The sequence below is a fragment of the Balaenoptera musculus genome, chromosome 13 (genome assembly GCF_009873245.2).
Source record: "Balaenoptera musculus isolate JJ_BM4_2016_0621 chromosome 13, mBalMus1.pri.v3, whole genome shotgun sequence".
NCBI classification, from domain to species: Eukaryota; Metazoa; Chordata; class Mammalia; order Artiodactyla; family Balaenopteridae; genus Balaenoptera; species Balaenoptera musculus.
The window spans coordinates 89778065-89805995 of record NC_045797.1 but is presented as its reverse complement, the minus strand read 5'-3'; the positions used below and the strand labels follow the sequence as shown (position 1 = coordinate 89805995).

The 27931-nt window shown below is 52.1% G+C and overlaps 1 protein-coding gene across 1 annotated transcript in view; it reads left to right on the top strand.

Annotated features, from left to right (window-relative positions):
• The first annotated feature begins 469 nt into the window (after positions 1-469).
• The window catches only part of TPO (thyroid peroxidase), a 41487-nt gene continuing 14025 nt past the window's right edge, over positions 470-27931 (top strand). The window contains exons 1-10 of the mRNA XM_036872601.1: positions 470-548; positions 1742-1836; positions 7079-7163; positions 11184-11353; positions 13808-13940; positions 17485-17614; positions 19131-19337; positions 20556-21071; positions 25513-25765; positions 26314-26484. Coding sequence (XP_036728496.1) covers positions 1743-1836; positions 7079-7163; positions 11184-11353; positions 13808-13940; positions 17485-17614; positions 19131-19337; positions 20556-21071; positions 25513-25765; positions 26314-26484 — 1759 coding nt within the window. The 5' untranslated portion in view covers positions 470-548; position 1742. The remainder of the gene's footprint in view (positions 549-1741; positions 1837-7078; positions 7164-11183; positions 11354-13807; positions 13941-17484; positions 17615-19130; positions 19338-20555; positions 21072-25512; positions 25766-26313; positions 26485-27931) is intronic.

The window sequence follows — 27931 nt, the reverse complement described above, 5'->3', positions numbered from 1 at the left end:
TCAGCCGGGCGGGGCCCTGGCTCTGCCGCCTCCCTGCTCCCAGGGAAGCAAGTCACCAAGTCCCTGCTTTGCTGTGAAGGGGCCTTGGAGTCTGGCCCTTCCTCTCACCGTCCCAGCCTGTTCCCACCATTTCAGGGAGAAATTACCATAACTGTTGATGATTCCCCACCTGCTTTTCTAACTCATTTACTGTGTTACTTTCAGACTGATCTTTCCTATGCTAATCATGACACTCTAATGCTTCAAATACGTCCTGATGTCCCAATGCCTTGCATACGTGCTAGCGTGTAACCTCAGCTTTCCTGGAGGGAGCGTCCCCAAGCTTGAACAAGGCACAAAGAAGAGAGGGAAAGAGAGCAGAAAGAAGAGGAAGATGACTTTCATGCAGAAGAAACCCAGGACTCAGACGGGAGGTGGAGAGGTCCAGAAACCGCCCCCTCTCTACAAGCCAGGAGACGGGCTTCACCCGCTCTGAGACGGGATGCAGGGCGTTGGCAGGGCTCCCTGGAGCCGCTGCCTCTGAAGAGGAACGTGTTCTTTTTCATAAGGTGCTCAACTCAGAGAAGCAAGAGAGAGGACAGTGCGAGGTTACGCGGGGCCGGTTTTACTTGGTTTCTTCTCTCCCGGCACATACGCATTCTCTCCCTTTCCTCCTCATTCCAGGGCCAGAGGCTCAACCTCACATGGACCCAGGTGAGGCCACACCTGGTCAGCACACAGCCTTCTGTGCAAACACAGACGTAAACGTCCAGCCAACCCAGGAACGGGAGCCGGTCCAGCCCGGTGACGTGGGCGGGGAGTGGAGCCTGGAGCCTCTTTATAGGCGGGAGGCCAGGCCCCGGGCAGCCGGGCACGTCCTGGGTCCCCTGTCCTGCACACCTACCTCCTGGCTGAGCGGAGGAGAGGGTCTGGCTGCGAAACTTTTTGGCTTTCCTTTTTCTGGGAGAAATGCATCACTGAAACTTGTAAAGCAGTTCCAGGGAGGCTGTTATTCGGGCTCAGGGCACATCTGGGAGCCTGTCTGAGCAGGGCCGCGGGGCTGGCGACTGTTAGGGTTCCTGCGACCTCAGTGCAGAAAGCACGGCCGGCAGGTGTGGCCAGGTCGGTTCACAGGTCAGCAGGCCCTGACACGTGCTCCACTCAGGATGCCCTGTCAGCACCACCCCGTTTAACAAAGTTCGTGGCCCAAAAATAGCAGCAGAACACCCGAGGCTAGGAAAAGAAAAATTGGGAAAACAGAAATGATTGATTTGGAGTTTTTGCTTTGTCTTAACAGCTCTGTGATTCTGAAATCAGTTTATAAGCAGGAAAAAGAATGTGGTAGGAAATCCCACATGCATTTAGAAATTTTATTTACCTCTTTTCTAAAGGCTAAATTCCTTGTATTATTCACTTTTTTTTATTCTATAGAGATGTGTTATGGGAAATAGATTTGTTTTATTCCCTGTAATTATTCCCAGAAGTTTTACGGCATTAGGCATCACCATGAATTGAAACAGGTTGTCACTGAGCTATTCTGGCGACCACAGCTGCCCAAGAGGGGGGATCTGTTTTCAAATAGTTGGGCGGGTGAGGCCTGTCCACACCACAGCCATGTGGGTCAGAACCTCCCGGAGCTCGGACCCAAGCTTCTGAGAGCAGCCGCCTCGCAGGGACCAGTGCGTGCAGAGTCGTCGACAGGGGCTCTAACTGAGGAGTTGACCGCGCCCTTGACCGCCTGACGCTCTCAATTCCTCTTCAGGATGGGAGCTCGGGCCGTCCTGGGCACCACGCTGGCTGTGGCCTGTGCTGGAGCTGTCTTCTCTTTCCTCCTGAGACACAAGGACCTCTTTTGGGGTGAGTAACAATCAATTACGGTCTTCTGAAATCATAAAGTTATTGCTCCCAGCGACCAGAACAGGAAGCATCGTGGGTTCTCCAGAATCAGGTAAGACCTCTTCAGTGTTTCTTCCACTTTCCAAGAAAAGAACAATAATTCTTGAGTTTAGAAGGATTAGAATACAATTCTTTCTGAAAAATAACTGATTTTCCTATGATTACACAATAGAAAATGTCCATTTTTACCTACTCATATATTTGAAAAACATTTCTTTGGGAGTAGTTGTTTGTTCCTGTACCACAAAATCATTTTTCATTAAATCACTTCTGTGCTGTATTTTCTGGAATCAGGGTGCTACAATGTCAAGTTCAGTTAAGAAAGGTATAGCTATGCTGTGGTTGAAACCATCACAGCTCAAACTCTGCTTCTGTTTTGAAAAAAAAGGAAAAAAAGGTCCCAAGCACGGAGAAGGGATGTGACTGGGGCAGGGTGTCGGAGGGCGTTTCGAGGATGCTCTCTGATCACCAGCCCCTGCAACACGGGCCCCCCGGGCAGGCTCGCCCCTCTGGGCTCTTCAGGGCTGGACATTCTGCTCCCCTGGCCTCTCCCCTGAGCCCCCGGCCCCTTGATCGCCCTCCAGGCCTGAGGAGCGGCCTGAGTCCACGCAGCCACGTCCACCCCAGGGTGTCTCCTGCTGAGAGCCACCGAGTCTCCAGTTTCACTGAACACGGGGGCCGCGGGGCCACGCGAACAATTGCACCAAAGTCCTTTGCAGACCCATACGCTCCTTAAGAAAAAGGCCTGGCCGTCGAGGCCGTGAGGGGGCCGGGGTCAGGCTCTGTCCCCACCCACTACTGACGGGGCCACTTTCCTGTCTGTAAAATGGAGAAAACTGGAAGATTCTCCACCACAGTTCTATTTGGGAGTATCAGTGAGATGCTCCGTCTAAAGTACTGAGTGCATCGTGCCTGGACATTATGAACCAGAAAAAAACAAACACCAATTCCATCTTAAATATCCTCAGGCAATGTGGTCCCCCTCCTCCCAGCCCGGTACACCCATCACAGGATGGGTGCAGCAAATGCTTTGTGAATTAGTCATTGCATTTCATATTTACTACAGTCCTAGTTCTACAAAACCATAGTGACAAAGTTGTCATGAGTAAGAGCCATTCAACAGAATATAAATATATCTGCACACTAGAGTTCTTAGTTTTAGAAATCATACATTTTTTAAAAATTGGGAAAGGTGTATCTACAGCTTTGCTAGAGCAATTTTTTATTGTTTCCCCATCTCTAAGAGGTTTTATTTTTCCTCAAACTTTCAGTGTATATATAAATAATGCACAGTATAGCATCTGATAAAAATGCTGCAATTTGGAGCCTAATTGATTGTTCATTAGAATATTTTGAAGCTGGCTAATTACTTGTTTACTTTGTAAATTAATTATTTAGAAAATACCCTTAGTAGTACAGTGTTTCACTTTTACAGCCTTTAATACAATGATTTTTTTTTTTCCCAGTTGACAAGCCAATGGTCATTTTAAACAAAATAATTGCGCACTGGTTAACTTTCTTTTTTATTTATTTATTTATTCATTTCTAATTGAAGAAGAGCTGATTTACAATATCGTGTTAGCTTCAGGTACAGCAAAGTGATTTAGTTATACATATACGCTTTTTCAGATTGTTTCCCCTTACAGTTTATTACAAAATATTGAGTATAGTTCCCTGTGTTATATACAGTAGGTCTTTGTTGGTTATCTATTTTATATATAGAAGTGTCGAACTTTCTTTGAAACATAACTTTTATCAGTCACATTTCTCCGTAGCCAAAATTTCAATGACGATCCCACCAGACTTTTTGTCCGAGTTTGGGTTTATATCACTTGTGTTCACAGACTTTGTGACACGAGCTGTCGGATTGCTCTCTCTCGCCTGTTCAGAACCAGCTGGGGGCACTGGGCATGAGGACAGGTCCGGGCTGGACCGCAGACGTCCATCTCCACCTGCCAGTGGGGAGCCCCTCGGGGTGGGGTGCCTTCTCTGTGGGCTGCTCCTGCCCGTGGGGTCCAGTCACCCGTTCACAGCTTAGAAAGTAGAGGCCCCAAGGGTCTCAGAGATGGCGGAGCTGTGGCCTTGTTCGCCCTCACCTCCCAGGTCTGCACGTGGAAACAACACACACGTCTGAATCTGGCTGATAAACACTCAGGAACAACTCTCCTTAGGTGTCACATCCGTTTGTGAACTGTAGGCACGGTTGCACAGCAGGAGTTTAAGTCCTCTCTCAAAAGCTCCGAATAGAGCGTGTATCGTGGAGACCACGTGAGTTCATCACCACAAGGATTGGGGTTCGTTTCTCGTGTTTGTGCAAAGTCAAGATTTAAGTGCAATCATCTGTGTGGCAAATGTTCCAACAAGTCATAGCTTTTACAAGAGAATCAGACGCAAATGAACAAGAGGCAGCAGAGGCGTTGCTGCAGATGGGGGATTTGGGAACCCGGCCTGATGAGTGAATCTGTTTAACAAGGGAAGTTGGCAAACTTATTCCAGTTCATTGGGTTTCAGCAAACAGGTATCATTAAAGTCAGGACTAAACACAGAGCTCAGAGCAAAGCCACGTCCTCGGAGTTAGTCGAGAGTACAGCTCAGAGAGGAAGAGTCCAGCACTCTTGCCTTGTTTTTTTAGTAGTCACTCTTTGGAAATAAGTGACTTCCTTCTTTCTGGCCTGTAGTGTTTTCTTGCATAACGGCTTCCCGAATTCCAGCTCTTTCCATGTGAGATGACCATGTACGGAGGGGACCTTCCCCCTCGGGTGGTACCCACCTTCAGAAGGCTGATGTCTCCAGATCAGACGAATCAGGAAACTCCCTCGAATTTAGTCTTCGGATCTGAAAAGAAGAGGTTAGGTTCCAGATCTCCCAGTCTGTGATCCTACGATCGGATGCTGCGTCTCTGGACGCCACCCCGTGCCCCGCGGCTGCTCAGCTGCAGCTGAAGGAGGTGATTGAAGAGCCAGGAAGGGAGACGAGGCTGACGCGCCACATGGTGAGGAGGAAACGAAACGGGTCACATCTGCCCGCGGCCGGCAGAGACGGGAGGCCATTCAAGACGAGAACTACACTTTTATGGGGAATTTTCAGCACAAAAATATATTTCTTATGCAATATCTGAAGAGATAATAATCTGCAAGCCTGTAACACTATCTTTAGGAACTCGGTAAAATATTTCATAGTAAGGAAAGATACTGGAGAATAAGTCAAATATGATCGATGACGCTTAAATGACAATGTTAATAACGTCAAGAAAAGGAAGGATCTCTCTAGCAACTGTTAATTCCAAAGATAGTGGTGACAGATAAACATTTTTCTTTTTACTGAATCCGTTCGTTCTCAAATAACTGCCAAGTGCCTGCGAAGAGCCAGCAGTTGATCTCATTGCAGGAGACCTAAGAGGCAGGGGGGTCAGTGCATTCGGCCAACTCAGGGCCAGGCCGACCTCAGAAACAAAAACGTGGACGGAGGGTTTGGATGGGAACGAAAGGAAATACATGAAGGTCACAAGGGCCTTAAACTCCAAGATTTCGTGGGGTCCCCAGTCCTGAGAGCTGAGTGAAATCCCCTCCAGCCCCAGGGCAGGGGTCCCCGAAAAGGCCGGCCTCTCCTGCGGGTTCTGCAGCCCCAGGCTGGTGGCGCCTCTGGGGTCCCCCTGACTCCCCCGCTCTGCCCCCTTCCTGTGCCGCCTGCCCGCCGTGTGCTTCAGACCCCACGGCAGGAACCCATGGCCGTGGCGGCCTGGACCCAGCCGAGCTGAGGCCGCTCCCGCCCCGTGTGCCCTCCACCAGCCCGGGGCTGGAGGAGCAGAGGGGGCAGAGAGAAAGGACCGGAGGGAGACACGGTGTGGAACGTGCGCTGATGGCTGGGGAAGGACACTGAGGGGCTGGAGGCGAAACCTGACAGTCCTTCAAGGTGCCTTGTGGGTCCACCAGGGGCGAGACCCCACGCTGGGCTCCTGGGTGCAGGATGTACTCTGACAAGGTCTCTGCCTCCCAGGAACCTGCCGTCTGAATCCCCCAAACTTTTCTTACAGTTTCGAGTCCCTTTACTTCTTCTTGCAACAAAATCTTCCGTTAAATTTTAGGACAAAAGTTATCTGGTAACTTAATCCTCCTAAATTTGCTCAGGAATTTAATATATTTTCTGGAATACGCTATGCCTACGTAATTCTAAAGATATGGAAATCTACCATTTTAAAAATAGCTTTCTTTCTATTTAGATGTATAGCATTCAAGAACATTCTGATATTCTATTCTTAGAAATGAATGCATTTCCTTTGATGAAGTATTGATTATGCAAAAGGTAATTTAGTAACAGAAGTTCCTTGTGTACATTATTGGAAGGAGTCGCCTACTTTATAATATTCATTTGGAACCTCACATTTTAACCCCAAGACAGAATCTTAAATTATTGTCTCAGTACACTTGGGCTGTGATCACAGAACCATGGACTGGGGGACTTATAAACAATAGACCGTTGCTTCTCACAGTCTGGAGGCCGGAAGTCCCAGATCAAGGCTCCAGCACCTTCAGATTCTGGTGAGGACCCTCCTCCTGGTTCACCGACGGGGTCTTCTCACTGTGTCCTCGCCTGGAGGAAGGGGCGGGAGCTCATGGGTCCCTTATACTAGGGCAGGTACCCCATGATGGGGGCTCCGTCCTCACGACCTCGTCACCTCCCAAAGCCCCTCCTCCTGACGCTGCTCCATTGAGTGCTAGGATGTCAACATACGAATTCTGGGGAAACGCAATTATACCACAGAACTTGTTAAACATGCCAAGTGCTAAAAACTAAAATAAAAAATAAGGGTCTTTTCACTGCAAACTGCTGGTGTATTGGAGTCATTTATCTTCTCTTAAATGAGCAAGTTAAAATAGGCAACTATTATTATAAACTTTCTATACCACTGGTTTAGGTAACTAAAACGCTCAGAAAAGAAGTTATTCAGAATCCCTGGAGGTGGCTGGGGCAAGTGAGAAGTAGGAATGGCCAGGCTGCCCGCGTAAGGATGGTGCTGGGTCCCTCCCTACCCCATCCCCAGGGTCTCTGCCAGCAAGGAACCAACACTCACTTGAGATGGGGAAACGGACCCAGGACCCCACGGAGGAGGGGCCCAGACGCCGCGTGGCTGTCACTACATCCAGCTGCACGTGGCGGGGAGTTTGCGAACTTTGCGTTTGACGGTGTGATGCTTCGTTCGTAGGAGAGACGGAGGAGTGTCGAGTCAGGGGCATCGTGGAGGCGAGCAAGCTGCTGGTGGACGAGGCCGTCTACTCCACGATGAGAAGGTACCGTCCCGGGAGTGGGAAGGAGGAGCGCCGGCTCCCGGGGCCTAGCGGATTTGCCCATCGTCTTCTTCACAGTTTCCTCCACCTTACAGATTAGGGGCTGAGACTCACGCGAGCTTATTCTCGTTTCTGGGGTCACACGCAAACAACTGAGAGAACCCGTATTCGAATTCCCTCTCTAGCAAAACAGAGCAAAGGGCGGTGATGCAGCCAGGGTTCAATATATCCTGCTTCAAAAGACAGATGAGGGAGCTTGGTTCCTGCAGAACTGGCCTCAGACCCAGGGGGCAGGAGGGGTCCAGACACACGGCCCCAGCGTCCGGGCTCTGTGACACAGCTGTAACCTTACCTAGGAATTAAATCTGCCCCCCATTCCTTTTAAATCATTAAGAAACACCTTCGTTTTAGATATAAAAGTGACATCAGTATTAAGAATATTATAGTCTCACGTTAGATGTTTGTAAAGCAAACACAACAAACACACAAGAATCTAAAAAGCAGGCTTTATCTTCACAAGTGTGTTATTTTGCTGGAAGCTGACTAATAATTATTTAAGGTCTTAAGATACAAAATATCACAAGGCAGAGGTCGGTTTATTTCAAATTTCTATTATTCCCACCAGAAAAAGTCCCTATTGTCCACATTGGCTGCAACTAAGTTTTGCTCATTTTATAAAAACTTGAACCAAAGGGGAAAGAAAGAAGAAATCTTCTCCTGAAGTCTGACTCTGTTAGTGTGTCCCCGACTGTGATATCAACTATTCAAGAAAAAGGGGAAGAGCTGCTGACACCCCCGTGGAGAGAAGGCACTGAGCCTCCTTGGACCCCCCTGCAGCGGAGGGCTGCACCGTCCTCTCCTGAGGTGACCTGCTTTCTCCCAAGGGGGAACTGACCCTTTGCAAAGTCTGTGGCCTGGAGGCTTCATTTCAAACGTAAATGTTGAAACAAAGGCTACTCGCTGACTGTGCGGAACAGCGGATTTTAGTAACAGCAGAAGAAAAACACTAGAAACCTGGAAATTAGTCTGTCCCCACTGAGACCTGAGCAAACAGGGAGGTGAGTTCCAGGCCGGCACAGGCCCTCCTGCTGCCCTGGGGCTCCGGCCGCGGCCTGGGGAAGGGCCCGGGGGCTGGTGGGCGGTGGCCCAGGAAGATCCTGTCTGTTTTCTAATACACCAGCTCTCCTGAGAAGGGGCCCCAGCTGCCTCTCTCCAGACGGCTCTCCAAGGCTGTCTACACAGCGAACAGCGTTGGCAGACAGAGCTTTGTTCACTGTCCGGCGCGCGGTTAAGGACTCCTTCCGGTAAAGGCCAGGCTTCCTGTCCTCCTAGAAAGACCCGGCTTCCTCTGCAGGACCAGAGCCCACGGGCGCTGCCGCCGTAACAGACCACCACAAACTCAGTGGCTACAACAACATAATTTATTACCTCACCGTCCTGCGGGTTAAAGTCCAACACGTATCTCACGGGGCCAAAACCACGGTGTCAGCAGAACCGTGTTCTTCCTGGAACTTCAGGAACAAATCCGCTTCCTGCCTTTTCCATGTCCCAGAGGCCACCTGCATCCCTTGGCTCCTGGCCCCTTCCCCCTTCTTGGAGCTGTCACATCCATCTCTCCGACCTCCCTCCACTGTCACCTTCCCCTGTGGCTACCCTGGGCCCACCTGGATCATCCAGGACAAGATCCCCCTTTTTTTTTTTTTTTTTTTAAATCTTCAGAAGTATAATGTTGAGTGAAAAAAGTAGGTTTTAAAGTTATCTTGATGGTATGAAGCCTTATGGGGTGCAGAAGACAGTTTGCAGTTACTTTATATATATATATATATATATATATATATATTTTTTTTTAATTCAAACAGAAAGTCACAAAAATTATAATCATCCTCATCAGTTCATTCAGTCCCATGTAATTAATTTTTTTCATCTTGATCTTTTGTTAGCACTTTTATGAGTTCATCAGTTTTTCATTAGAGTTCTGAAAATGCTTATTCATTCAGTTCAGCAGTACAGTCAGTTACCAGAAACCTGTGCTTGTCAGAGTCTTTTCCATGAATTCCTTGAAGATGAAACCCTTTTATAGGAACATATTTGCAAAAGCATCAGAGTACACCCAGAACTGTCTGTAAATGACAAAAGACTTAAAAATGACCACGGTTAAAGATTTGATGAAAGTTCATAATAATGCAATTGACAAGGAAATTTAGTTATTTCTGAGATATCCCCTTTTATGATCAATTGAGTAGCAACTTTGATTCCATCTGCAACTTAATTCCCTTTGCTGTAGAAATGAACATGTTCACAGGCCTGACGATCAGGACTTGGACGTCTCCAGGGGCCAATATCATGTCTACCGCGGCGTCCAGGGTGGGGACACAGACGCCAACACAAGTGGGCAGCCCTGAGCAACGGCCTCATTGGTCTCTGAGCCCGGAGCCTGGGGTCTCTGAACCTGGTTCCCGTGGGAGCTTGTAAGGAAAAGCTCTGCCCCTCAAAGTTCACGGCCTCACAGTACCTTTGGAAAACACGCTGGCAAATCCAGCACGCTCCCACGTTAGGTTCTCTATCGTGTACGTTTATACGCGCACTGGCTGGTGTCTGGCATGCCGTGTGTGTAGGATCTTCGACTCTCAACGCCGTCTCCATCAGTCACGGGCTGCCATCCTGGTGCACCGCCTTCCTCATCTGTAAAATGGGCCCGCCTGGCGTTGGTCTCCTGCGCTTTGATGCGCAATAAATAACTGAAGACGCGGAGTAACCTGGGTCAGTGCTCAGCCGGCACCTGCACGTCACCTCCGCTCAGTGGGCTCCGCACATTCCAGATTGTTAGTAACAAGGGAAATGTGTGAAGGATCCACTTACTCAGAGCTCGCACGACGACTGAAGCACAATTGGGCCATTTCCCCAAGACCTCAGGGCTGTGAACCAGAAACCTAAGCGGCAGCGGTAGGGGGTGTCCTGCCCCCAAGCTCTGCCCCGACGGCTCTCAGGTTAGGCTTAGAGCTGGTTCTCACACGGGCTCCTGGGTTCTCGGTGGTGCAACCCTGCAGGGGCCACCAGGGGACGGCAGCTTCCTGCACAGGCCACCCGGGTCCTGCCCCTCCAGGGGTCCCCGGGCCCTGAGATGCTGGTGGGCAGGTGGGTCCCCTATGGTGGGAGCTGCTGGAATCCCAAAGGCCGGGGACCCTCGTGAGAGGACAGAGGGACGGGAGGGTGAGGGGCACCCGCGCGGCAGGACTCGCAGTTCTCACCGCCAGCAGCTCCGTCACCTGCTCGGCTGTGCAGTGAGCTGCCTGACTGGCATGGACACAGCTGGTCGCAGCCTCAGCACATCTGGTCTGGGACCGGGACAGGCTGCTGGCTCTCAGAGCCCCATCCAACAGCTGGAACCCTCACGTCTAACCGGGTTGTTTTTTCAAGTTACATAATCAATTTATTTATCCACGGTGATATTCTCAGTGAAACATTAATTAGCACTTAAAATCTCCTTAAATAACACTAAAAATCAGTATTTCACAATAAGCTAGAAAAACCTTCAACATAAAAAGTGAGACGACCTTATCTCAACAAAAATTTAAAGTATATTACAAAGTGACCAAGAAGAATGAATCAGCGGCAAACATACACAGATGGGCCACTGTCAGAAAGTGTTCTGAAACCAACTTAGTTTAGTTTTCATGGCAATGTACGGTAGATGTACAGGCAACGTTAGCAAACCCATTTACTAACTGGACTTTGATGAGAAGGTTGATCTCACGCAGCCGTTATGAGGATCAAATGAGTTGGCTATTCAAGTTTGTAAAAGACAAACGTTGGTCATTCTCTTCACCTTTCAACACTGGCAGATTGTCTACACTTGGGTCCCATCCCTTCACTAAATCCCGCGGTCCTTGTGGACGGGGTCCTTGAATCCCCACCTGCCTGTCGCCTGGCAGGTACTAAGTAAAGGTGCGTGTGATTGATTAGTAAGTAATTACCAAACACCATAAAAGAATAATTGACTTTACATCTCCTCTTTGTGCCCAGAAACCTCCACAAAAGAGAAATCATTTCTCCGTCACAGCTTCTGTCTTTTTCCAAACTCCCTGAGCCCGCCAGCCGCGCTGCGTCCCGGGCGGCGGACGTCATGGAGATGTCGGTGCAGGAGGCGATGAGGAGGGCTCAGCTACGCTCTGCACCGCCTGGGCCGCCCACAGGTGAGCACCCGGGGGAGGGGGGCAGGTCAGGGGCCAGGGGGGGTGGTCCCCGCAGGGCACGATGCCCACTCGTTCACAGGACAAATGAGCGGTTCTTTAAGAGGCTCAGTAGTTTGGTTTTGTTAGTCTGGGAAATCACTGCTTCTCTGCTGTTCAGATCGGGTTTGGAGAACCAGCTCAATAATCTAAGCGCCCCGCTCTGAGGTATGAAATGATTGAGGGGTACTTCCAAGGCCCTGAGCGACCTGGTTAAAACCTGGGGGAAACTCACTTCTGTGGGACGCAGCGTGTTCCAGGGAGACGAGGACAGCAGCCCCGCTTCTCCTGAGAAAACTGCCTCAGGGTCCTGCTCAGGCCTCTGGGAGCCAGCGTGCTCTTCCCTGAGATGGGACAGTCACCCTGGCCATCCACTCGGCTGGCCACAGGCACACCAGCAAACATGAGGGGCGAGCTGCATCCCATCAAAGGCTCCGTTGACGCTAAGATACTGAGTGAAAGTGATTTCGATCACAGGCGTATTTCTAAGTCCAAAACTTATGGAGACTTTTTTCAATGTGGTGCCATAAGCTACCTGGTCTCTGAGTTTTCCCTCCCAATTAGCTGTAGATTAGTTTAATGCTGATTTACTTAGCTTTTAAAATAAGACAGACTCAGCTAAATCGGGATTAACCTGAATTCTCAGATACTAAACTTAGAAGTTAAGTTTAATCAACTTTATAGCAACCAAAGATCCATTTGAAATGTTTTTATTGAAGCAGCTGAAAACTGTCTCTAAGGACTGTTGGTCCGCGATCCTGTCTCCGTGCAGCCGGGACTCCGGTCTTTGTGACTGTAGTCAGAGGTCCTGCCGGCCTCGGGTTCACGGTGTAGAGTTGCAGGGCCATTGCCCAGGTCTGCGGGTGTATTCGGCTGATGGGTTTGGGCCAGGCTGTGGTGCAGAATTGAAGAACCCCATAATCTAGGATGTTTTCTATTATTTCCACTATCAGCATAGCCAATCTAGAAATTTCAGAATTAGTAAAATGAAAGGATCCAAATGTTTCCCCATCAGTTCATCACCAAACAGTATCTACAATCAAATGTTGGCACCCCTCCCCTAGGGATGTTTCCTAACATTGGTTGTGTATGAACATAGCTATGATCGTGGTTCTTTTTTTAAAAAATAAATTTATTTATTTTTGGCTGTGTTGGGTCTTCGTTGCTGCGCGCGGGCTTTCTCTAGTTGCTGCGAGCAAGGGCTACTCTTTGTTGCGGTGCACGGGCTTCTCATTGCGGTGGCTTCTCTTGTTGTGGAGCACAGGCTCTAGGCGCACGGGCTTCAGTAGTTGTGGCACGCAGGCTCAGTAGTTGTGGTTCGCAGGCTCAGTAGTTGTGGCACGTGGGCTCTAGAGCGCAGGCTCAGTAGCTGTGGTGCACGGGCTCAGTTGCTCCGTGGCATGTGGGATCTTCCCGGACCAGGGATTGAACCCGTATCCCCTGCATTGGCAGGCAGATTCTTAACCAATGTGCCACCAGGGAAGTCCCATTGTGGTTCTTCTCATGGACTTTGTCTGTTTTACTCTCGCACGTGCTTGAGCGTTTCCTGGTACGAAGCCTCTGTACTCACCTTGTTAAGGAATGTGTATTTCTCTATCGACTAAATAAAAATTGTAGTCTAAGGTTCATTTAACTGTCCACATACAGTCATTCCATAGAGGTTGTTCAGTGAACATTAATTAAGCTAGTTTTGTTTCTCCCCAGTTTGAAAATGGGATGCGTGTCTTCCAGTGTTTTTCTATCTTGATTTCATTGGGATCTGGCCAGTTTTATGGCATTACCTTTGAAGATTTATACAAACCACCTTGGAGAGTAACCAGTGATTCCTTCTACCAACAGCCAAGAAAGTGGTCCTCGCTTTGATTTGTCAAATAAACAGCAACAAAATTGGCAAAAAATAAGAGACTGTTTCCTGGGGCCCTAACCTAGAAAGATTTATGAGAAGGAACCAAACATCAACATGAGGGGAAAAAGAAGGGTTTTGTAGATGGACACACGGATACCGTTAGGAAACTTGACTGAGGTAGGGTTTGCGGGGAGGACAGAGGCCAGGTATCCGCCGTCTTCTGAGGTCAGCGCGTGGGCCCCCAGCCTCAGCCGAGCAGCATGGCAAACACTGGAGATTCCACAGGCGAGGCTGCAGATGCCTCTGAGAAGTGCTTACCTCCGGGGTCAGAGCTCTCAGAATTGCTTTTCTGAAAGATCGCAAAGCAAAAATAAATTTTAAACCCCACATTCCTAGCAATGAGGACACTCAAGGGGGTTAAATGAGAGAGGATTGATTTCAAGGAGAAGGAAGGGCTTCCTGCAAAGAATGAGGAGGGTTCTGTGTGAATCCCGGTCACGTTAGAACGTTTACCCGGTCGGGTAGGTTTGTTATTACAACAGAGGGCTGAAGCTTTGGTGCTTGTTCTTTAGATGTTTTATCAGAAGACCTACTGAAAATGATTGCACACCTGTCCGGATGCCAGCCCTACATGCTTCCCCCCAGGTGTCCAAACACCTGCCTGGCAAACAAGTTCAGGCTCATCACGGGCGCCTGCAACAACAGGTAATTCCGCAGCACCCTCGCTCTCACCTGTAGGTTGTACTTGAACGTGACAGGTGCCATCAGGGCAGAGTCTCCATAGACTGTTTGAGGTTTCATTAAAGACAGTGTACAATACTGACTCCATTATATTAAGAACTGGTCAAGCCTCTTCCTTACGCCCGTGTTTCCAATACTTCTGTGTGTATCTTTAATAAGACACAGATTTTAAAGGTCTTCGGCTCCCTGGCAGCCAGGTACCACTTTCACCAGCGATGCTAATCGTAAACCTTCCCAGGGGTCCCTGAGGTCATCCCAACTTTCTTCCATTTCTTTTCTGTGTACTTGCTGTCCACTCTCAGCCACCGACTCAGGCCGTCTCATACTCTGATCGCTCTTTCCAGAAGGTCAGTCCATTCAGGCAACCCCCAAACATTCCAGGAGACCCCAACCACCTCTGGGCCCCCGGCACCCCCACAGCCCCATGTGCCGTGTTCCGGGGAAACTGTACTTGCAGGTGGATGTGGGGTCATGGACGGCAGGACCAGGGTCAGGGGTCTCCTCTGCCCACGGCCCCCCTCCCGGCTCCGCTCTCTGCCCCACCGCCGAGCAGGGGGCAGCCAATGCCCCCTGCTGATGGGCTCTGGGGGACGCACCTTCCAGGGAGCTGTGGGTGGAGGCCGAGTCCCTTTCTTTCCTTCCGTGATGACGATTGAATCTCGTGTCACAGTATTTACAGCAACTAGATCCAAAGGACCAGCAGGGACTTCATACTTTTTTTTTCTGCCTCAAGCATAACATACCTGCTCAGAAAACTCCAGTGATACCACCTTGAAGCCTCGCTAACTGTTTTATAAATGAGACACAAGGGCTGCTGAGTATCGGCCCCAAGGTGGCCGATCCTCTCTGCAGGCTCAGACTTGCTAGTTCAAAACCTGCCCACACCAAACTCAAACGTTCACACATCCACTTGTTATAAAAATAGCCCCCAGAGCAGATTTTCAGCTGCCTGGTGTCTGAGACAGAAGAGCTGGTGTTTCAAGCCAATCCCAGTAACACGGAGCCGCGGGGGGAGCAGACACCTGTCCCCCTCGTGAAACTCTCCTCCAGAGACGCATCACCTGCTTGCTGTCAGCTTTGCGACCATTTCCAGCGTGCTCATCAATCCAGATCTACTAAAGGAACCACGTGCTGGTGAAAGCTGACCCCCTGGGGCCGCCGCGGGTCTTCTGTTCCAGCCTAGCAGCATCCGAGAGCGATGCCGGAAGCCTGGAGGGGGCCCGCCTGGTGGCTGCGAGGCCCCCACATGGTGCCCCTGGGTCCTGCCCAGCAGGCTGGGCTCTGACCCGACCAGAGGGTGAGACGGTCACAGAAACCGTGTGATGTCCCGGGAGCTGCTGAAACAGGACAGTCAATCAGCAAAAAGCACAAACAAAAAAACAAAACCAATCCCCTGAGCAGTTAAATTAACATTCTCGTTATTCTTAATTGAGTGAAAGAGCCGCACTTTATGGAATTTCGATAAAGACAAGCCAATCGTAACAGACCAGAACGCTGCATTAAACCTGACTGACTGCAGCTGATTAAATGCACTACTGTCCCATACGGTTTTGCAAATTAAGCCACTTTGGTTGTGCTGGAGACCAACGGAGTATTACAACTAGAATTATCCCCATTTCCTGTCCCTTCAGACATGCAGAAGTAACCATCATCACCTACTGCTACTCATCACTCCTGAGTGGCCCCGGACACAGCGGCAGGGCTGGGAGGAGCCACAGAAGCAAGAAAGTCCCTTTTCTCCAGCGTCAGGAGCCCTGGGGTGTCCCGGCCTTAACTGTGGGCTCTTGCCTCAAACAAGAGCTTAGAAAGTTCTCAGCAGCCCATGGTTCCTTTACTTCTGGGCAGAGCATCCAAACCAGTCCCATTTATAGAAGAACGATGGGTGGACGTTATGTCTCAAATGGTGTAATAATTTAGTGTCAAAACAAACCAACTAATTCTTCAATATTTATATTTACAAATACTTTAAAAGTTTTAAAAATCCTTTAGCTTGCCATGATTCTTGTAGACTTCACTCCCTAAATGTTCTGAGTGTCCACACATCAGATGCAGGAAAGAATATTAGAAAGCCTAGATCCCAATCTTTTCCAATTCAAATGCTTTTGCTATGTGACCTCAAAGAGCCCAGCAAAGTTGTCTCCTGTCCACCTGCAAACTCCAGCCTCACTCCTTTCTTTTTGGAAGATTCTGCAGCCACCAAACAAACACCCCCATGGCTATTATTGCCATAGGGATGTGTTGATAAAGGCCGAGGGACCTTGGATGCCACAAGAATTTTGTACCCAAATAATCCATTTTTAAAAAACAGAACAAATTTTTCTCTAACAGAAAATTCCCCTTTTTTTCTTTTGTCTTTGAACTAACATTTCCATTCTAATTTGTCTGATGGTCTTTTTCTAAATGTAGGATATTTTATGATTAAAGTATTTTACTTTCTCCTTTTACATAGTCCTTTACTTTTACGTATGCTCTCTAGGCATTTTATTCTTGTATTTTCTAAATGTTACATAGTCATGTATTTATTTTATACATTTACGTATGTGATCACATACGTATATATTTACTATTCATATGTGATTTGCACAAGGACTAGTTACCAATCATTTGTCTCTCATTTCCTCATTGCTGGAAACATTTCTGGGACACACTGATTCTTATTGATACCGGTCCCTTTGACTTAGAGGCACCTGCATGACTCAAAAGTCATGCTCGAAAGTAGTCTGTAAAATCAAAATATCATTAGACACAACTTTGCCTCATCATGCACTTTATATTTTTGTCAAAATATATTTTGACCAATAGAATGAAACTGCAGATCAGTCTGTTTATGGAAAACATTCCCATTTACCTTAATTGGCTGAGTCCATGCTCTCTGTCAAATCCGTGAACCAAGTGAGACTTGTTGATACTTTCTCTCAGAAAAAGCTTGACTTATTTCTGATTCAAACAAATGTATTTACACAACCATCTCACTTCTGAATTTAGGACATTTCAGCAAGTTCCAAAGATTCCACTTTCTAGCAGAAACTTTGTCCTAAAGGTAAATACAGGCGATAGGAAAGGGCATCCTGCCCAGGTGGTTGTAGGAGCTTTGACGGGAGCACGTTCAGCACGGCGGGGTTTCAGGCGTGACTCTGTCTGGAGCCCCAGGGAGGTGCCCACGGCGAGCTCCCGAGTGAGACGCAGCCTTCAGAGGAAACGCAGGGAAACTGGGCAGTGAAGGTGGGAGACACAGGGACGGACAGGGCGCCCCAGGTTCAGGTGCTGAGGGGGGGGGCACGTGCATGCGGGCTTTGGGAGTCAGCTCCCTCGAGACCACCTGCGCCCTTACAGCCCGGGAAGCGTCTCAGCACCACGGGGGCGTGTGGTCCCCACTGGACAGAGGGCTTCACCCCCTACAGTCACCCCAGGGGCGCCGCTCCACCGTGCCCCTGGGGACAGTTCACTGCATCGGCCCTGCTGCTTCGTCCCTCCTCGACTCAAACACGGAGCCCCGCTGTCTCCACAGAGACCACCCTAGGCGGGGAGCCGCCAACACAGCCCTGGCCAGGTGGCTGCCCCCCGCCTATGAGGACGGCATCAGCGAACCCAGAGGCTGGAACCCACGCCTCCGGTACAACGGGTTCCCCCTGCCCCCGGTGAGTGCCGCTGAACGGGGCTGGAGCCGGTTTCCCGGAACGGAGCAAACCTCCCCTCACCCTGGAAGGAGGCAGGCTTTGAGGAGATCTCGCTCAACAGGGCAGGCCCCTGCGCGGGCGCCTATATGATGGGCCTCCCGGCCCCTGTGGGGTGGAGAAGGGCTCCTCACCGTATAGCTCGGGAACTTGGCTCTGACAGACCAGCACCACTCAGCCAGTGAGTGGAACAACACAGAGTTAAGCTTCGTCCAGCTTTCGACTCTTTACAAATAGGTACAAGACTAGACAGGTTCAAAGACACTTACAATTGATTAATTCACTCATTTAAGTGGCAAAGATGATAATCGCTACATACTCCCAGAGGCAAGTCATTTGCCAAACAAACCCATACCTGATCTACTGATCACTTGGGTCCAAAAATGGGTCATCTGTCCCCAATTCGACTGCTCGCTTCAGTGAATAAACCAGCGGGGAGCCACTCACATTCCTCGGCTTATCCCCCCTCCCCAAGCCAGCAAGGCTGCGTCTCTCTGCGACTCTTCTCTGAAGTTACATCTCCCCTGAGTCAAGGAAGGTCTCAGAGTCTAAGGACCCACGTGGTTAGATCAGACCCCCTTGGGAATCCAGGCTCGCCCCCATCTCGAGGTCCTTAAAGTAACCACATCTGCCGAGTCTCCTTTGCCATGCAATGTATTCACAGGCTCCAGGGACGGGGGAATGGACATCTTCAGGGGCCATTACCCTGCCTACCCGTCCACCCTCTGACCCCAGAAGTCATATCCATTCCACACGCAAACTGCATCTACCCCATCCCAAGGCCCCCCAGAGTCTCAGCCCACTGCAACATCAACTCAAAATCCCAAACCTGATCTAAATCTCGCCATTCTCAGACGCCCAAATCTCATCCTCTGAATAATCTGAGTCAGGGATGGGGAAGCTCTGGGTGTGACCCCTCCTGGGGCAAAACTCCCCTCCTTTGGGGCCTATGAAACCAGAAAGCAAGCCTGCCCCCAAAATGCAGTGGTGGGACGGGCACGGGATAACAGCTGTAGACGTCCTGGTTCAGAAACAAAAAAAATGGAAAGGAGAAAAGAAGTCACTGATCCCAAACAATTCTGACTCAGGCCAGGCAAACGCCACCGGGCCTCAAGGCCTGGGAACAACCCTCCGGGCTCAGGGCTCTGCCCCTGGGCCCCAGGCCCTGCCCTCTAGGTCGAGGACTAAATGGCACTAATCACTAGATGACTCAGTTTAATCCCCACGACAGTCCTGAGAGGTCAGCATTTTTATGTTTATTTACAAGTGAGGAAACTACACTCAGCCCTAAATCACCACCCGTGCATGTCGGGGAGGAGAGCCGGGGGGCCTCCAGGGACCCCATCCTGCCCCAGGAGTGCCAGCGTCCTGTGAACGGGCGCGGCGCCCTGAGCCCCCGGGCTAACCCCACCCCAGGCGTCTGCTTCCCCCGGCCCTGCAGGACGGCCTCCCGCACGTGACGGCTGCTCTGTCCGCCCAGGTCCGGGAGGTGAGCAGGCAAGTCATCCAAGTTTCCAACGAGGCTGTGACGGAGGACGGCCAGTACTCTGACCTCCTGGTGGCGTGGGGACAGTACATTGACCACGACATGGCCTTCACGCCGCAGAGCGCCAGCCTCGCTGCCTTCGGGGGCGGGGCCGACTGCCAGCAGACCTGTGAGAAGCGAAGCCCGTGTTTTCCCATACAGGTAGAATTTTCAAACTGCCTCATTTTTACTGTGCCGTCTTCAAAACTCAGACACAAGTCACTTTTGGTCCTGTCTCCAGGGGGTAACAGCTGTTATGAATTTCCTGTGTTCCCTGCCAGAAGTTACCTGCACATATATGTGTAGAAGATTACATGTGTGTGTGTGCTTATACCTTACAGTTTTTGTGTCCTACTATGCGCACGTCCTGAACCCGGTACGGGTCACTTGGCAATAGTTCTTACACTTCTCTCCGGCTCATCAAACGGACAGAGGCTGGGTTGTTATGACCCTCCCTACCCCACTGTGTTTGCATTATGACTGACTTAACCAAACCTCCTTACTCATGAGCACCGGAGTTGTCTCCAGTTTTGCTGCTGTTGTTACGCCGTCACAAATAGCGAAGCAGAGAACACACTCTGACCTGAATCTTGGCCACACGTGCATGCCTAACAGACAAACCACTGGGGATACAAGCGCTAGATTCAGAGCAGGCGCCGTGGACTTTTGACAGAGATTGCAGAACTGTTGTCTGTTAATATTGTTCTGGTTTTCCCTCCGACCTGCAAGGGAAGAGGTATACAGGTAGGGTTTTTAATTACTCCTCCTAAGAAAATATTTCCAAGGCTGGCAAGGGGCATTTTCTACCTAGGAGAAAAGATTGCTTGGGGCTGGGGTCCTCACTCACGTTGATTCCAGAAACCTTGGCTGAGCAGCGAGCGATCGCGCATGTGGCGCCCTGAGCTAGGAAGGCCGGACAGGGAGGAGGAGCTGCCTGGTGGGAAGCTGACGTCAGTGTTTTAATACCAGGGTGCTTTGGGTGAGCCCCGGCCCTGGATGAGTGGGCTTGTGGAGTGTGTGTGTGTGTGTGTGCATGCATGTGTGTGTATGGCGCGGTAGGTAGACAGGTAGACTATAAACCCCTGGCACCCGCAGAGGTGGCCCCCCAGGCAAGGCAGAACACACCAAAAGGAAGACCTGGGGGGACGGGGGAAGTGGGCGCCACCGCACGGCTGCATCAGTCAGAGCAAAGGGAATTCCGACCGGTCTAATCGCCCAGACCCTGGGAGGAGGGAGGGCTGCCCGCAGAAGAGCGGATGGGGCCCCTGGGGCGCTGGCAGAGGGAGGCCGGTGCTGGCGGGAGGTGGGCGGCCCGGAGCGCCTAGCGTCTCGGAGGAGGGGGCCCAGGACCCGGGCTGACCCGCCGTGCCCTTCCCGCAGCTCCAGGCCAACGCGTCGCCGGCCGCGGGCACCGCCTGTCTGCCCTTTTACCGCTCGTCACCCACCTGCGGCTCCGGGACCCAAGGCGCCTTCTTCGGCAACGTGTCCCGGGCGAACCCGCGCCAGCAGATGAACGGGCTGACCTCGTTCCTGGACGCGTCCACCGTGTACGGCAGCTCCCCGGCCTCGGAGCTGCGGCTGCGGAACTGGACCAGCGCCGAGGGGCTGCTGCGCGTCAACGCGCGCTTCCGGGACGCCGGCCGCGCCTTCCTGCCCTTCGCGCCGCCGCCCGCGCCCCCGGCCTGCGCGGCCCGGCCCGGCGCCCCCGGGGCCCGCGCGCCCTGCTTCCTGGCGGGGGACGGCCGCGCCAGCGAGGTCCCCGCGCTGGCGGCCCTGCACACGCTGTGGCTGCGCGAGCACAACCGCCTGGCCGCCGCGCTCAAGGCCCTCAACGCGCACTGGAGCGCGGACACCGCCTACCAGGAGGCGCGCAAGGTGGTGGGCGCCCTGCACCAGGTGCGCGCAGGGGCCCCGCGGGGGTGCGTGCAGGGGTCTGGTGGGCCCCGCGCCTGGGTGCTCAGAGCCTTGCGGGTGGACGGCGCGCATGGAGATTAACCCCGCTCCCTTCTGAAGCACTGGGTCCCTGGCGCTCCCGTGGGAGCTGCCCGGCTGCCCAGGGGCTGGCGGTGATTATCCCACCAGGAGACTGACACAGTAGTAACAGGCACGGCCCCTCCGGTCTTCCCCTGATATCCAGACCATTCTAAGTGCTCTGAGGGTTCTAACTCATGTAATCCTCAGGGCGACCCTTTCAGATGGGTGTCCACCAGTGATTTTGGTATTGTGATACTTTGGAGGGAATGAAAAGAAAAACAATCTGTATGAGATTTGCAAATTAGCAAGTTAAAGTAAGGATTTATTATGATATTTTTAATCTTGACTCAGAGGATACTGGGTGGAGTGTCAAGTTGGCCAGTTATAATGGAGCGATGTTGGAAAAACTACTTATGTCCGTCAAATAACCTTACTAAGTCCACTGGTCTCACAGGGCTGTTATGAAGGTGGAGTGCCTTGTTTTAAACCAGTGGTTGCTAGTCATGTGTCTCTGATCTGGGCGCTACAGCAGGCCCTTGATAGCATCCCTTCATCCCCTCAGTGACCCTGTAAGTCCTGTTTTACAAAAGAGGAAGTTGGGTCTTGTCCAAGTTCTCACAGGGACCACATGATGGGCTGGGCCGTCCCCAGGCACTGCCTGTCCCTTGCCCACCTTTGGTCCCCTGTGGCCCAGGCACCCAGGAGTTAGAGCAGAGGCTACAGAGCCCTGCTGTGCCCGGCGCCACCCCATAGATGTTGGTGGGTTGGGGGACTCGGACGTGATCCAGGAGAGTCTGGGCAGCAGTTGGGAGGTTGTGATTCTTCACCCGTCGAGGAAGGATGTCAGTGTTTTAATACCAGGGTGCTTTGGGTGAGCCCTGGCCCTGGATGAGTGGGCTTGTGGAGTGTGTGTGTGTGTGCATGCATGTGTGTGTATGGTGCGGTAGGTAGACAGGTAGACTATAAACCGGGCATCTGACACACAGTCTGCCTGCTGCCTGGATGAACACTGCAGCTTAGTGTAAACGAGCTGACAGATGTGAACACACAGGACTGATAAAAAAAGAAAGGCACAGGAATTTGTGAAGGGGGAATTTGAGTGCAGCATGGCCAGGAGTCTTGTGATGGTTTTAAGTAACAATCAAGGACCTCATCCGTCAGCCCTCACCTGACCCCCTTGAACAGAGTGGCCTGGCCAGTCGGGAGGCGTTAGGATGAGGTCCCCACTTCCGAGCCATCCTTCTCCCTCAGCAGGCTCACTGGTGAAATAAGTCCCGGGATCATGCCTCTTTCCGAGTTGTTGTCACCACCCAGCTATGTTTTGTTTTGGTTCCGTCTGTGCCCCTCCCCCGAATGTAAGCTCCAGGGAGACAGAGAAGGAGTCCAGGGAGACTTCCCAGCACCTGGACCCAGCCTGGCTCTAAGAGGTGCTTCACAATGTGAATTCATGAGTGAAGACCAGATCCCAGGAACAATCCCCGAAGTCCTGCCCTGCTGTCTCCCCGGGAGCCGGGATGTTGCTTAAACTTTCTTTAAACGCACAAGAACTCAGTCGGCGCAGGGGCCTGAGCTGAGTGGCTGGGTCTCAGATCCATGTGGACCCTCCCGGAGAAGAGGCTCCACGACCACCGTGGGGATGGTGGGGGGGGCGGTTATCTGGGTGCACGCGGCCCTAGACTCATACATTAGAGGTGGTTGCATTCGAGAATTCCGAGAACCCCTGCTGGCCTGGAAATAACGTCATGTGGCTCCTGTGCTTCTCATATAGTGAGATAATAAGTACGACCATGGCCCTGAGAAGCGGGAGGGAGGGGCAGGGAGGAGCGCTTCGCTGGACCGCGGCGGGTGAGGAACCGCCGGGAGGGTTTTCAGCATTGGCCTGGCAATTCCAAAGGAGGGTTAGGGCCCCGCCGATCAGAGTGAAACAGGACTGCAGCCCTCACCCTGGGGAGAGGTCCAGGCATTTCGGCAAAATCACTTCCAGTCGCATTTCAGATCAGATCGCGAGAGACTGGTGATGGGGGCTGTGCTCCAAGGTCGAGCAGGGAAGACGTGTGGGCTGGACTGGAGGGCGCCCTCCGCTCTCTGAAGTAGCTGCTTCGGGGGCGAGAGGAGCCTTGCCAGCCTGTGACGGCAGCCCCTGCGTCCTCCGGGGTCACAGGTCGAGCCTGAGTTAGGGGAGCGGGGGAGGAGCCACCACTAAACGCTTCCCACTTGAGTTGGAAGTTGTCTCGCGTCCCTGGCGGAGAAGAGAGATGATCTCCCGTCTGCTGGGGGCAGAAGGCATTGGAGAAGAATGCTGGTGGGAATGGAAGTCGCTGCCAGGTCCCCTCCCGGGGTGGGGAGAAGGCACGGCTGCAGCCCCGGGCTGGTGGTGTGAGCTGGCGGCTGCTTCTGTGTGATCAAGTCCTGACTCTGCTCGAACGCCGGCCGGGCACGTGGGTGCTTTGCTCGGACCCGTGAACCAGCTCAGGGATGACACCTCGGTTTAGAGACCCCAGCCAGGCCCCCGTTCCAGTCAGCCCAGGTCTTGGAGGCTTGTGCACTTAGAAGGCACACTCCGTCGTTTGGAAGGGATGGCCCACAGGGACGCACATGCTCTGCTGTTACTTTCGTGTTGTTTCTGAGAGCGGTACACGTTCCCTTCCTGCACCCAGCAGCTGAAATGGAAGACCTTTCCCTCTAGGATAGAATCTTCCCTACTGGTTTATATTCCTCATTTAGATGTGGCTCATGGACCAAAATAGTCTCTTAAATATCAAGACAGTTTGACCCTGATTTTTACAGCTGAAAGAAATGCTATTGAACCTAAAAGCAGACCCTTGCGTGAAATTCTCCTGGGACCACGTGGCAAGTAGAAATGACAAGGTCCGTGATTGCACCTGGTTTACCATTGACAGGGCACGTCAGCCTGTGTCATTCTCTGACTTAACTCTAGGAACAGATCAAGGAATCAGGTGCTACTGTCGTTTCACAGGAGAGGAAGTCGCTGTCACCGCAGGTTACCCGCCGGGAGCAGATCTGCACAGGCAGAGCCTGAGGCCACACTGGTGCCCACTGACCCGGCCGCCCCCGGGCCCATCACCGTCCTGGGTGTGTAGTTAGCCTTGTAACCTCCCGAACAGCCTTTTAAAAAAACCCAAAATCCTTTCAGAGGAGTTCAATTTGAGCCTTTGTTGCAGAGACCTGGTCAAATTAGCAATTGTATCCGTGCCTCTCACTTCATCCTCTGATATAAAGGCACCTCCCCAGGGTCAGGGCCTGTCCCCTCATTGTACACGGTGCCATGCGTCACTGAAGGCTGGAACAGAAAGTAGGAATTTAGACTCATTTATAAAACTCACGGCACGAATTCATTTCCCATTGAAACTGCAGATGGTCCCTTCCCGCCGTATTTCTCTGGCTTTTACAAAGAACTAACAAGTGTTGATGGAGACAATTCAGAAGGGAAAAAAGGAATAACGCAGGGATCTCGGTCCCTGCTTACATTTTAACTCGTGGAAGCCATTCCGACCGTATATGATCTTCAGGTTGTGTATCATTTCCTTCAAACCTGGGGGCAGGGAGTTATCCATGCATGGAGGTGTACACTATATACAATATACGCATCTACTCCGTATAATGTCTACGTATGATACCATATGTCTGATACGTATAAAGCCATACAGTATATAATATATACATGTACTCGATAGAATGTCTATATATAATAGCATGTATCTAATACATATAAACCCATGTATATTTTTTATTCTCACAAAAACTCAAAGGAAGGGGTTTTTCCAGAAAAGGAAACAGGTTCAGAGAGGTCAACCTCTCAGAGTCACATAGCTGAGAAGCAGGGGGTATGGGGTTGCAACTCACCTTGGTCTAAATCTTCAGCCTCTGGTGCCCAAACCCAGCGAAGGGACTAGATTTCTTGTTTTTGCTTTAGGTCCTGGTGTTAACGGAGGGCTCGTAGGTGAAGGGGGCTGATAGTTGGACAGAAACTTTTTCATGTTTCTAAAAGAGTGCGGCGGGCGGCAGCCTCCCTGGTTCGTCTTCACGCGCTGAGGGTCCCCCGCATTTTCTGTGGCCTGGCCTGGCCGGGAGGGTGTCTGGGGGCGTCTCTGACATGCCCTGTACAACCCCGTAAAAGCCGAGAGCTCAGGACTTTATCTGGAATAGGTGGTGCTCCTGTACCTGCTCCCCTGCTTCCCTGTGCCCCCAGCTGGCATGACCCCCGGTGACAGCTCTGCAGACGCAGCAGCCCCCAGGCTTGTGCGGGAAGAAGCCCCCCAACGCGGCATCGCTCTGACTGTGACCCCGCATCCGGCCAGGGGCTCCCCTGCCCCGGCTCCCACCCACTCTCCTTTCTCTGCAGGTCATCACCCTGCGGGATTACGTCCCCAAGATCCTGGGCCCCGAGGCCTTCGGGCAGCACGTGGGCCCCTACAGGGGCTACGACCCCGCCGTGGACCCTACGGTGTCCAACGTGTTCTCCACGGCCGCCTTCCGCTTTGGACACGCCACAGTGCACCCGCTGGTGCGGCGGCTAGACGTCCGCTTCCAGGAGCGCCTGGGGCTCCTGCCGCTGCGGGACGCCTTTTTCCGGCCCTGGCGGCTCCTTGAGGAAGGTGCGCGCCCCTGGGCCACGCTCGGGAGGGGGGGCCAGGTGTGCGGTCACCTGCCCGCTGGCCGGAGGTGCTCGGGTCAGCAGCGGGCATGGAGAAAATAGATGCATCCGAAGAGGTTTAAAAAGTGATCCTGGTCATCAGACGCTTTCTCTGGGGTTTCTGAGCCTCCAGAATTCCCAGGGGCGGCCCTGGGCTCCCTCAGCCAGGCTGGGGCTTGTTCACTGATCTAGGCTTTAGACTCAGCAAACACCTCCTTCAACTGTAACGTTCCTGCTGCTGAAAAACAAGCACAAAACCTCCATCCCTGAGGCTCCATCCTGGTTTCCTTCAGACACACGTCATGGTCCGGCCCGTCGGGGCCCTGACGGGGCGAATCCACCACGAGGCAGCACCCTAAGGGCCCAGGAAACCTGGGAATCCCTGGAGGTGAATTCCTGAGATTATGAGAGACATCTGTTCAGAACCAGCGTAGTTGACGATCTGAGACCTTGTCCTGTTTCCCCAAGACTCACCTGAGAAAGCGCATCCCTCCCCTGTGCTGTTTCCAGGTGGTGTGGACCCCATCATGAGGGGCCTGCTGGCGACAGCGGCCAAGCTGCAGGTGCAGGACCAGCTGATGAACGCGGAGCTGACAGAGGGGCTCTTTGTGCTGTCGGACTCGGGGACCCTGGACCTGGCGGCCATCAACCTGCAGAGGGGCCGGGACCACGGCCTGCCAGGTGGGCCCCCCCGCTTCCTTTCCTGCGGGAGCTGCCAGCTTAGCTGCTGTTCTAACGTGTCTCAGACCTACTGCCAACGTCTGAGAAGTGGCTTTTAAAGCCTCTGTAGCCCCTCCCATTCTAACTGGAAAATCGGGGATCCTTTCCTCTAGTTCTGTTTAGTCTGAACGCGAGCCCCCCACCCCCAGTTTTCTGTGTCCCGGTGCCTCCGTGCCCTGCGGGGAACTGGCCCAGTCGTAACGCGTTTCCTTGTGTCCACGCGTTTATGCGGCACTTCTGTGGGGGGTCTGCTGTGTTTGAGGCCCCGGGCATAAAACGAGACCCAGTCTTGCCAAAAGGACCGCGGACGGCAGAGCACATAACCAGAGAGGAAATGACGGGGAGCCTTGGCCAGGTTCTGGTCAGACCCAGATGGCGCGTAAGGCAAGGGTTCACGCACCATCGCCCTGAGGAGGGATGGCGGGTCTGGAGGAGGTGGCCCCTGAGAGCATGGGACGCGGAGGGGGAGGATGGGGGCACCAGCGGCCCAGCAAAGCCAGAGACGGCCGAGGGGCTGGGTGCGCAGTCAGGGTGGACACCAGGGAGGAGGAGGACGAGGAGGCTGAGTCCCCAGCGGCCGGGGCTGGGCGGGTCCTGGGGGCGGCAGAGACGAGGAGGGAGCTGCAGCCCCAGAGTCAGACAGACGTGGTCCTTTCTGCGGCTCTCCCTGTGTGCGTGTGTGTGTCTGTGTGTGTATGTCTGTATGTCTGTGCGTATGTCTGTATGTCTGTGTGTCTGTGTGTGTGTCTGTGTGTGTATGTCTGTGCGTGTGTGTCTGTGTGTGTGTATGTCTGTGCATGTGTGTCTGTATGTCTGTGTGTCTGTGCGTGTGTCTGTGTGTGTATGTCTGTGCGTGTGTGTGTGTGTATGTCTGTGCATGTGTGTATGTCTGTGTGTGTGCCTCTGTGTGTGCGTGTGTGTCCGTATGTGTGTGTGTGTCTCTGTGTGTGTCTGTATGTCTGTGTGTCTGTGTGTGTGTCTGTATGTGTGTGTCTGTGTGTGTCTGTGTGTCTGTGTGTCTGTGCGTGTGTCTGTGTGTGTATGTCTGTGCGTGTGTGTCTGTGTGTGTGTATGTCTGTGCATGTGTGTCTTTATGTCTGTGTGTGTGCCTCTGTGTGTGTCTGTGTGTGCGCATGTGTCTGTATGTGTGTGTGCCTGTGTGTCTGTATGTGTGTGTGTGTCTCTGTGTGTGTCTGTGTGTGCGTGTGTGTCTGTATGTCTGTGTGTGTGCGTGTGTGTCTGTATGTCTGTGTGTCTGTGCGTGTCTCTGTGTGTGTATGTGCGTGTGTCTGTATGTCTGTGTGTCTGTGTGTGTGTCTGTATGTCTACATGTCTGTGTTTGTGTGTGTCTGTGTGTATGTATGTCTGTGCGTGTGTGTCTGTATGTCTGTGCATGTGTCTGTATGTC